Source organism: Lotus japonicus, chromosome 1 (assembly GCF_012489685.1).
Source record: "Lotus japonicus ecotype B-129 chromosome 1, LjGifu_v1.2".
Taxonomy (NCBI): domain Eukaryota; kingdom Viridiplantae; phylum Streptophyta; class Magnoliopsida; order Fabales; family Fabaceae; genus Lotus; species Lotus japonicus.
Genome location: NC_080041.1, coordinates 88,710,347 through 88,722,555, shown reverse-complemented (window position 1 = coordinate 88,722,555; position 12,209 = coordinate 88,710,347). Strand labels below are relative to the sequence as shown.

At 33.9% G+C, this 12,209-nt stretch overlaps 1 protein-coding gene across 1 annotated transcript; it reads right to left on the bottom strand.

Annotated features, from left to right (window-relative positions):
* Positions 1–1,528: 1,528 nt before the first annotated feature.
* Positions 1,529–6,365, bottom strand: LOC130727533 (sulfite exporter TauE/SafE family protein 3). Its single transcript, XM_057578687.1, has 12 exons — positions 5,783–6,365; positions 5,102–5,261; positions 4,498–4,698; positions 4,242–4,306; positions 3,979–4,006; positions 3,705–3,781; positions 3,542–3,628; positions 3,399–3,449; positions 2,952–3,173; positions 2,443–2,536; positions 2,096–2,236; positions 1,529–1,867 (listed from the first exon to the last, which is right to left on the bottom strand). Exons 1-12 carry the CDS (start codon positions 6,014–6,016, stop codon positions 1,785–1,787), a joined length of 1,443 nt encoding a protein of 480 aa, XP_057434670.1. The 5' UTR covers positions 6,017–6,365; the 3' UTR covers positions 1,529–1,784.
* Between the last annotated feature and the right edge of the window lie 5,844 nt (positions 6,366–12,209).

Below are 12,209 nucleotides of genomic sequence, written 5' to 3'. Positions count from 1 at the left end.
AGAAATAATTTAATATTTCATTTCTATAGTATTAATACACCCTCTCTATATGATCGTGTTGACATGTTTTTTTTTGCCTTATACTCCTGATAAACTTGGTTTTTTATGTCTTACTGATTCACTTATTATACATTGTGCCATGTCTTTCTCCTTATTCATTTTTTGGAATGGTACGAGACTACATTCTTCTATTCCAAAAAGGCGGCTAAGGCAAACACATCACTTCCGCATTATCTATTTGTGCTTTGTATAGAGAAATTTGCTCATGCTATTAGTTTTGAGGTTTATAATCGGTCATGGACGTCGATCACTATAGTTTTTAAGATATAATTTTCTCTAGTTCCTCTTAGAAAACTTCTATTGGAATTTATCACGTGAACATTCACTTGTGACATTCCCTCACTTGACCCATCATTTTTCACTCATAGAGAATGCAGCTCCCTCGCCTCATCTATCTCCATTCCATTATTTTCCTTTTGATTCCTACACATTTATTATAGACTTTGGTTGATTGTGTTGCAAGACATCATCCGCTCAAATATTTTCATTTCATTGTTGGTGTTTGGAGAAAGGTTGATTTCTCTCGACTGCATCATTTCTTCATGTCATAGGATGTCTGTGATTGAGATCTGTTCCTAAGCATCTTCAACAAGTCTTTAACTTGTTATTATTCTTTGGTTAATTTGAAGAGCTCGATGTGACTTGATTTTTAATGGGGTGAAGTTCAAGTCTCATCATTTATTTCTTATGGCTCGGAGTTATGTTCGTAATATGTAACATGCTTTTGGCCAGACTCACCGCTTTTCAAATTTGTAGTTGGTTATGTGGATTAAACCCCCCTTTGGGTTGGATGGCTCTTAATGTTGATGAGAAATGACATTGGGGATTGGTTTTTACTTTTTAGGTTTCTCTAGTCACTTGGGTTATACAGATATCCTTAAGGCTGAGCTTTCTGCCATCCTTCATGAGCTTATCATTTATTGTAATGCTAGTTTTACTCTGAAGTTTTCTCCTATTCCTAATTTGCATCGTTATGTTTCTATCATTCAAGCCATTAAGCGTTTATGCCTATTACCTCGGGAAGTTGATTTTGCTCATATCCTCAGCGAGAGTAGTTAAGGACTTAAGTTGCTGATTTCTTTGTGAAGCTGAGAGCATCATACCCTTTGGGGTTTGTTATTCATGATAAGGCCCCCTCAGAGCATTATGACATCAATCAATAAAGATGCTCTTGGAGCTCTTCTTTGAAGAGTTGCTTTTTGTTTCTTTTGCAATTTGTACTCAAAAGCATCCATTCTCTACATATTAAATTATAGTGTTCAATATTGAATATCATGAAATCACGACATCAATTTTGTTCTCATGAAGGCACGTGACATGAAATTCTACATGTAAATATTAATCAAATCAAATAGAACATGGAACCGGGAGAAGATATTTCAACCTGTTTGGAAGAGAAGAAGGATACCCCGCCTTTTGCACCAACACACTTTATTGTCAGCTTCTCAATAAATTGCAGAAGAAGGGCTGATTTAATACCACGTGATTTTCATTAAAAAAATCAAGATGAATCAAAAGCTTTTACACAATAAATAAGGAATCTAATTCAGTGTCTCAGATTCCTACGGAATCACTCAATGACTTGGCAACCACAAAAAAATTACACCCACCCAACAGGATAGAAGCCTTATCACTAAGCAGAGGTCAACTTTGGCGACCTGGGTTCTTCTTGGCTTTGGTACGGAACTTCAATAATATCAACAAACTTCCAAAATACAGTTCTATCATCCGTACTTGCACAGATTCTCAAAACCCATGTATTCATGATTATGAATCTTGTGGATCATGTTTATAATGCCAACTCCACCTATCAAACGAGTGAAAAGCATTTCAGAATAATTCATAAGCACATCAACGCATGTTTGGATACACGGCGGATAATCATGGTGAAGCCAAAATCACGCTGGACAACAACAAAAACTAAGGGATGCTGCTTCAGTTCACCGTAATTTTGGCTCATAGTGTTTTTCATGATAAATCCCAAAGTCGGATACGTGTATAACCAAACCAAGCAAGAGAAAATTGTGATACCCACCTAGGGAGATTGCACTGATAAATATTGTGCCGGCTAGAATAAAGATGATGAGAGATGCTCTCCCGAATAGGATGATAAGCCTTCTCACAATATGCTGTCCAACCACGGCTGCAATTGTAGCCACCAGTGTGAGGTAACCAGCTGCAGCATTTCACAAAAAACACATGTTAGAGACAAGTAATTCGCGGTTAGCATGTTTGGATCAGGTACTTTTACCCCATAATCAATTATGACACTCGTAAGCTACTGTGGTACTCACAGTAGCTTCAGTAGCTTGTGGTCATCATTGATTTTGGTTTAAGAATCAATTGTAGAAGGAAGTTAGCAAGAAATTATCAGACACGAACCATAAGGAATTGGAAAACGTTTCAACAGGTAGTATTCTATAACAGACATAGATGAGGAGAAGGTCATGGCAAATGTGGCTGTGGCGCTTGAAACCTGCACACAAGATCATGAATCCGGTTAATGTTTGAAGTTGAACTCCTGCACCTCATTTCCCCTTCAAGTTCCAAATACAGACAAAATTCTTAGAATTCGGGCTACCCTAATTATACCCTGAAAGCAAGCTCTCTGGTGTAAGAATTGTTCAAGAACTTGTATCTCTAGTCAATGTGAAACTTTAATATACTAGTCTACTTACAGTTGCGAAATGTGCACATACAAAGATATCTAAAATATCTATAATGCTCCTTATTCTGTTTTTTCCTCCTATCTTGACATATACATAATACACATCTTCTAAAACTATTAAAAGGTAAATTTTGTGACCCTCAAATTGGTTTCCATGTGGAGCACATTTCCTGAGTACTTTTCCACCAGAATTGGCCTAAGAAAACTGCAATTTGAAACTCACCTGAGGTGGGACTCCCAGCTCCAGAAAAAGTGGACCCATTACAAACCCTCCTCCTAGTCCCAACAATCCACCAACCACTCCAGCCAGAATGCCAAACACAGAATAGATAATTAGCTGGAATGCAGTAAAATCTTTCCCCTGATCTCCAGTGGAAGAAATTACTTTGCGCCCACTGAAGAGGGCAGACGCCTCATACGCAGTTACCCCAACTGAGATTGGAATCTGCATTACATGGAAATGAAAGCACGCTTTAAACAATTTCCATATATCGTTTAGAGCGTGTTTGGATCAATGTTGTCATAAACTCATAATTCATTTTGGATAGAATTGAGTTCGGTAAAACTGATTATGATAAAAATGCGTTAATAGGCATTCAAATGCATTATCACAAAAGTTGCATAGTGATAATGCTCTGGAGGCAACTCCTGAACAGAATTAATTAATTACCTGTAAGAAGTTCAGTACCCAATATGCTGGTGAACATGTAGCAACATTTTGCTGTCAATAGGAGATTATTGGTCACAAGTTAGATAATGTATATGGTTGGGATAAACTCTTTTTCTTTTTGTAGTAGATATGAAGGAGCAAACCTTTGTAATTTGTAGTGCAAGGAATGAAACCCAAACAAATGCAAGAAGTCCAAACTCCTTCCAGTATACATTTTCAAGAATAGACACCTGCAAAATCCATAGTATTAGATATGGATTGAAAATCATCCCATCCATAAATAAGAGCTCACTAGAGAATAGTGACCTCCTGTTCCTTGGTTTCTACATCACCATTGTTTGGTCCACTGGGAAGAGCTTTATACTCCACTTCAGCCCCAGAACCTACCAAAAGGAAAGTTAAATACATTCAGACATCAGGAAAAAAAAAAATATAAGCACAACTTCATTGTTTTTTTTCTAAGTACTTTCTTGAAGATCCTTCTACAATTGATTATGAAGCCAAAATCGATTTCGGAGAAAAAAAGAAGTTGATCCAACAAACATGTTGTTAAGTGTCAATGAATAGTTTCTAAACTCACCAGCTGACTCTTTACGCCTTGCAGCCTCCTGAAATGAAACAACACAGCTTCAAACAGTTAGCCCAGAATAGTGTTTGCCTCTAAATAGTGATTCCAGATTAAACACCAACACATTACTCATTGCACTACTAATAAGAAAGCCATAATTGAGGTTTCATTGGCAATAAATTCAAGGACACTGCTATTAACAAAATGTTGTTTTCTTCTGGTTAAATTTAATAAGTTACTTTGTTTACAGTGGTGAAAATTTCTAAATATCAGACCTTTTTCATAATGGTTTCCTTTTTCCATGTCTCAACCCCTTTCAAGAATGCTTTTGTGGATGTGCCTGCAAAACAGTAATATCAGTCAGACCAAGTTATGGTTTGTTGTCCATTTGCATAAGATATATTAACAAACACTTCAAAACAAAAGGGAAAAAAAAAAACTCTTTTTATGAATTTGGTTAAAAGTCCAACTCACATCATACTCAGCTGATATAAGAATGCAGGACTGAAAGCCCAGTAAACGAATAGTTACCTATAAATATGACAATAAGCAAAATAGTCACCAACCAATCAGGAAACACAACGTTGAAGGACACTCCAATGCTGATACCAAGCATGAGCATTGGTTGAATGAGAAGTGCCAAATCATAGTCAATGATGGGCATGTTCAATGTGGGATGCCTTAGCTTAAGGTTGTAATACACAGTTGAGACAGCAGCACCCATGATCATACCTGAAACAAACAGAACGCAATGGATAACTAAAAGTAGCAGAACTTTTTGTTTTCCCTTATCTTTTGGCAATTAAGTGATTAAAAAACCAGTAGTGGAAAATAAAGCAGCCTATTGAAGAATAAAATTTAATTTGTGTCCTGCTGCTTCATCAGCTAAACAATATGTGGCTCAAACCAACTAATGATGTCCATCATTCATAATTGCTTTGAAACTCTCTCAGCAAGAAAATTACTGTATGTTTGGATACACGATAGAAAATCACGGTGAAACCAAAATCACCGTATTTCACCGTAGTCAACCCCAGCAGTTAAGGGAAGTTGCTTATGTCCACAGTGATTTTGACTCATTGTGATTTTCTATTGTGTGTACAATCATGCAAAAGAATAGGTGTCACTTTCTTACATTTTGAGATGGCTGTTGATGATTTTGGATCAAAGCCAATGACCAGACTAAGCATAGGAACAAATATACCACCTCCACCAACACCACCAACACTTCCAAACGCTGCTCCACAAAAACCAATAAAACTACCCACCACAATTCGCCACCCAAATTCCATGTCCTGCCAAAGCAACACCCAGTAACAACAATATTATATCCAAGTTAATAACAACAAATTCCATATCAGGAAAGCACTAAGAAAAAAATCCAACAAACCACTTTTTCATTCTTCCCTTTCCCCCAAAACTTATACACAAAAGCACATCTACAGAATCCATGAAAAAATAGTCAATGGATATTATATCTCCTCCCTCAATCAAATCCAAAGTGACATAATAGTAGAAGAGAAAAACAAAAACAACCCAAATTTTATCTTTTGCTTAAAATTTGAAAAGAGGGCAATTCTCGACACAACGGTAAGTTTGCTGCCCGTAACTCTAAAGTCATAGAGTCACATGTTCGAGCCAGCTCGTTAATATGTATGGTAAGACAGGCGGTCTATATTAGATTCACAAAGTCGGTCCGGTCCTTCCTGACCTCGCGAGTTTTATATCACTAGATTTGCAATTTTTTTGCTTTGAATTTTAAGAATAGAGAAAACAGAAAAAGATACAAAATCCAACGAAGAAAGTGAAAGCTTACCGGCCAAACGTGATGATAACCAGAATCCTCCGATTGCCATAAGAAATTCAAAGCTTGGGTGAGGAAACTGCGTCCAGGCTCATGAGCAGTACCATTAAAACTCGGCACTTCCATTTTCATGATCAACCTTTCTGCAGAAACAGAAGCCAAAACCGATGCAAAAACAAACAGCACCATCCATGATGGTCTCATTTTCACACCCCTCCACCATCTCAACCCGAACTCATTCATCATTGATCAATTCTCTTTTCAACTCCGAATCCAATAATCAACAAGATGATATGCTCTGTTTGGCGAGGAAGAAGAAAAACCAGAGAGGAGAACGTGGTTGGTAATGAAGATGATTTTACTTTTAGAGAGAATAAATGAATGCAGTACACTTTGGCGTGAAGGAATAGATAAGGGGAAAACAACAAGAAACAGAGAATGAGAAAAAAAGAAGTTGTCGTGGATTGAAAAGAATAAAACGAGGAAGAGAAGAAAGGGGAGTGGTCACAGACACAAGACTCACAGTTTTGAAGTGAGATGAGAGTGGTTAGAGCAGCGAATAATGCTCTATCTCTGACACGGGATCGGGATATTCATAGTCACCTTTGCTTATCTCAGCGATACCCATTCATTTTTAATTATTATCAACAACATGAATTATTGAGATTCATCATTTCCTTATTTTAGTGAAAATGATAGCATATATTAATATGTTTATTATATACATTATATATATATATGGCTAAAAACTATAACCGTCCCTGAACTTTGAGCAAGATTTGAAAACCGTCCCTCGCCGAAAAATTATCTGAAAATTGTCCTCGAACTTCAAGAAATATATTGAATCCATCCCTCCGACCACCGTACTTATTTGTCATTAACGATCCTATGTGGCACTGTCACATCAATTAAAGAATCTAGTTGGATTTTTTTACTTTTCTAATTAAATTTAATCATTTCCAAATCCTAATTAAACTAATTAAATTTCATAAATCCTAATTAAATTTCATTAATTCTAATTAAACTAATTAAACATTTCATCTTCATCAAATTTCCAGAAAATTTCTAACTAAAGCAGAAAAAGAAAATTCCAGAAACATTAACTCATCTCCTCCACCCATCCTCCTCACCCCCATCGTAAACCCATACCCCCACCACAAACCTAATTCCCAACCCTCCTCCTTCTCCTCTTTCTCCAGAAACCCAAAAACCCCGAAAGAAGGAGAGGGATGTGAGAGAAAGAGGAAATCAATGGAGACAGGGGAAAGAATGAAAACCAGAGCTTCCAAAGCTTCATCCTCACAAATCCAAGCCCAGAAATTTCATCCTACATAAACCAGAGCTTCAGGTCGAATGAAAATGAGGGATTTTTTATGGGTTTTGCATCAATGGGGGATTTAGAGAAGCATGACGTGATTAAAACTTGAACACCTTCCCAAATCACAGCCAAAGTCCCAACAACACCTGAAATTCAGAAAAAAGAGGGAGATCGAAAGATCGAGAATGAGATGGGGAAGAAAAATGTAGAGAACGGAAGTGGTCGGTGTCGTTGGGTGGTGATTCGTTGGGTTGTGGTGGTGGGTTGTTGTTGAGAAGAAGGGGTTGCAGAGCTTCAGAGCCTTTGTTGTTGATGGTCTCTGTGGGAAAAAAATTAACTCATATCGAAGAAGAGGAAGAACGGATGAGAAGAGGAAGAAGAAAACTGTGGGATTTAGGGATTTAGGTTTAGAGAATAGAGATTAGGGATTTAGGGATTTAGGTTTAGAGAAGAGAGATTAGGGATTTAGGGCTAATTAAGATAAATAATAAGGAAATATTTATTATTAAAAACAAAATACACGTCGGGCTCTCATTAATTGACGTGGACAGACACGTAAGCGCTGGCCGGAGTTGGGGCTGTCGGAGGGACGAGTCCAAATTATTTTCAATAGTCTGAGGACGATTTTCATATAATTTTCCGAGAGGGACGGTTTTCAAATTTCACTCAAAGTTCATGAACGGTTATAGATTTTAACCCTATATGGTCTTGCTGTTTCCAGATCAAAGATTAGTCTCTTCCAAACCAGAATCAAATTCCTTGGACACAATATCCACCAAGGAACTATAATTCCTATCAATCGTGCCATTGAATTTACAGACAAATTCGCTGATTAAATTATTGATAGAACTCAATTACAAAGATTTTTGAGTTGCCTCAATTACGTTGCTGATTTCTGTCCACAGATTAGCAACCTCATAAAGCCCCTTATATATATATACATATATATATATATATATATATATATAGATGTATCATATGAGAAAGATGCTTTTATGTGAGAAAATAAGAATAAATCACGACCGTTAGATTTAATCATGAATAGTTAAGATTAAAACAATTTAATGCTCACATGACTACTTTAAAATGTCATGTGACTTTTGTAAAATTTCACATGACTTCATGTTTTAATCTTGACCATTTATGATTAAATCTAACGGTAATGATTTATTCTTATTTTCTCACATTAGAACGTCTTTCTCATATGATACATCCTATCTATATGTGTGTGTGTGTGCGCGTACGCGCGCTGTTAAACAGTAGTTATTTTGCCAATAATAACGAGTAGTTGTTTCAAGTGGTACATGTTTGATTTCTCTTGAGTAAGGTCTCGGGTTCGAGTATTGTGAATGGGAAAAACCTCTATTGGGAGAGTTAGCACCATTATGATGTGGATGTTTCCGGTTCGAACATAATTACCTCCAAAAGAGGAGGTCTGTCTTAAAAAAACAATAGTTCTCTAATCAATATATATTAGAAAAGAAGAACTTCTATCAGGCTGATTTAGTGACGTGTCATTCTCACGTTAATTCTCATAAAAAAAAATTCCACGTATCATTCTCAGGTTAATTCTCATAAAAAAATACATTTTTTAATTTTAGATTTGATTAGGATTTAGGTTGTTTATTTATTGATTTTATCTTAATTTATTTTTAGAGTATTAATTAATTTTTATTGAATTTTTTAAATAGAGATAATATCTATTTAAATAGAGATAGGTTTAGATAGATTTAGTTTATTTTTATCTCTTTGTTAGATTAATAATAAACTAAATCTTAACAGATATTCAACAGAGTCCTTATATATTTTTGGCTTCTATACATTTTCAGGACTTTTGGGTTAAATAACATTTGTGATTTTTTTCTCCTTGATTTGTAGGTTGAAGAAAGTATTCGTAATGACGGGGTTAATCCCATGGCAGAGCGGTGTGATTACCTTTGAGACTCACGATATTGCTCAGGTTGGTGCTACGATCTATGATGGAAAAGTTGATGTATGAATTCTCATCATTTATTACTTTTTCCCTTTTTTTAGATTTATGGTTATGAAAAGTGATATCATTTTCTCTTCCTATTTTCAAATTTTTTTATGGCTCAAAGACAGGTCAAGGTTGATGGGGATATCTAGAAGAAGGAGCATGGGATGCTATCATTGAAAGGTTTGGAGTTTACATGACATTTACTATTTAGTTTTTAGATTCATGTCATGCCTTAAAAGTAGTAATCTCCTTCGCACATGTGAGAGAGAATTTGATTTGGATTTTTGGGTTTTGAGAAGATAATTTCAGATCGAGAGAGAAAGGTTATGCTTATATGTTTCCCTTTTTTCATTCCCCTATCTGTTTGACTGTAGTATCTAAAAAGAAAAATTTATCACTCCTTATATGCTTCTCAAAGAATAACATGATTATCAAGTAGAAAAAGTCTATATTGTTAGCTTCCAATGAAATTAATTTGAAAGTTTGATGCATAAGAAGATGAATATAGTTGATAGCTTAATTTCGTTGTTTGTCTCATGTTTTCATGTGTCCAATTGTCTAACATTTGTGTAGCAAAGATCTGATCTTTCAGTTCCTATTGGAATTGTTATTATTGATTCTTATGCTGGGGGATGAAGGATACTTATCAATCATCTGAAAGTTTTGAGATTCATTTATAGGCATTTTTTTTCTATGTTTCTGGCCATTTATATTGATTGGTTGTCTTTTCCTTTATATGCTGGGTGCTAAGGTAACATATGTCCTACTATATGATGGGTGTCTGATTCGGATTGTAGGCTTAGACTTAATGTAGAACACCGATGTTGTTATTTGGTAGAACATAGATGAAGTACCAACCATATTGCTATGTTTTTGGATGATTTTATGATATTTTTCTTGCATTCTTACAACGTTTTCTTCAACACATTGAATGCATTATTTCCCTATGAATAATAATTTTAAATTAAAAAAAAATTATGGTATTTTTATTGAATTTTCATATTTTTAATTAATTCAGGATTTTATGAGTTTTTATTGTGATTTGCTAGATTTTTGTACTTTTTATCTATCTTTATTTATTACATTTTTAAATTTTAGATTTGATTAGGATTTAGGTTGTTTATTTCTTGATTTTATCTTGGGTCTTTTATTTTATTTTGAGAGTATTAATTTTTTATGTCTTTATTGAGTTTTCAGATTTTTATTTAATTTATGATTTTATCAGTTTTTATTGTGATTTGCTAGATTTTGATAGTTTTTATTTATCTTTAATTAGTATCTTTTTAAATTTTAGATTTGATTAGCATTGAGGTTGTTTATTTCTTGATTTTTTCTTAATTTGTCTTATTTTTATTTAATGTTAATTCCAGGAAAAATGGAGCTGATCTGGTGCTGAGGGTCCATAGAGCTATCATGGACACACAAAGATTTGATGGTTGCTAGGTGAATTTGGCAGATTTTCTCATTAGCTGCGGACTGCGGTTATTTCTACATTTTTTCCATTTATCACCTAAGAGGAGTGTTTACTTAAATTTTCAAACTCATGTAAGGATGTAACAGAAGGAGAAATTAATCAGGGACTGCTAGGTTAGTTAGATGTTATTATAGTAGTTACTTAGTACTAGGACGAGATGAGCTATAAATAGAGGAAAATCAAATTTGTATGGTATTTTTAATGAATTTTCAGATTTTTATTTAATTCAGGATTTTATGAGTTTTTATTGTGATTTGCTAGATTTTGGTAGTTTTTATTTATCTTTAATTAGTACTTTATTAAATTTTTTATTTGATTAAGATTTAGATTGTTTATTTCTTGATTTTATCTTAATTAAAAAAATATTTTCTAAAATTCGACCTGGAAATACTGGGATGCACACTCCTTTAATTCATATTTTAATTTCATTCGATAAATATATCATGCACTCATGAATTAAAAATAAACACTTAAAAAAAAGAATTAAAAATAAACATGTAATATCAACGTTTTTTGACTAGAAATTACGTAAAATCAAAGTAAAACTAGCAAAAATCACTAAAAAAAAATTCAGCCACTATGTAACATTATATTTAATGTAAATGAAAATTATAAATTCCTCATTTCTTGATTGTAGAACCGTGCTATTTTAGGTGATAAACCAGGTAATGTATTATTTTTTGTTTATAAAAAAATTTCATGTGTTATTCCATTAGATAGTTTCTCTTTAGTTGACACGTGTCATTCCAAATTTCAAAAGATTTTATCTAATTATCTAATATTTACCTAGATTACTCCTTACTAAATTTATTTCCAAAACAAATCTTGAAACCGTTTTCATTATCTCTTCAAATTAAGAAAAGTTTCAAGCCTAATTTACTGCATATTTACCGGAATCCCCTGATTTCTCCTTTTATTCTTTCTCATGATCTACAATATAAAAATAAAATATGTAGTGCTGGGATTATAAAACATTAAAATTTTAAAAGATTTTCCCTAATTAACTAAGATACTGCATCAGTCATCTCCTCTCTTATATGTACCCGCAACTCGACTTAAAATTCAAAAAGCAAGCAAATAACTATCATATCTTATTTCTAACAAACTCAATCTCCTAATATCATAAATTAATTAATTCCATTATAATTTTAATAACCAATATAAGAAAGCAATAACCGACTCAAAATATATTAAAATACACACTCAACCAAGAAACATGGATAATTGAACATGAGTGTTACCGGAATATGAGTCCTACATGAGTGTTTTTAGTAATCTGAATTCAAAGTTTGATATATTGAGCATTTGTTTGTTCAATTTAGAAGCCAGTGTGTTGGTTTATGTTATCATTCTTTTTACCCGCGCGTTGGATCAATCTTTTTATTAGTTATTCAATCGTACGAATTTCAATCTATGCAACAAGGGTTTCAATTTAAGACTTTTTGACCACTTTGTTTAGCATTTTAGACTATTCTATTTCATATGTTGTTTAATATGTTGGTAATTCCTTATATTTGTGATTTGTTCTATTGTCTTCATGTTTATGACGAATGTCAAACGAATTTCTGTTGATTTGGATCAGGCTTAAAAGAGAAGTCTTTTTATTCACTTTGTTTCGCATTTCATACTCTTCTATTTCATCTGTTTAATATATTTTTTTAAACAGCGT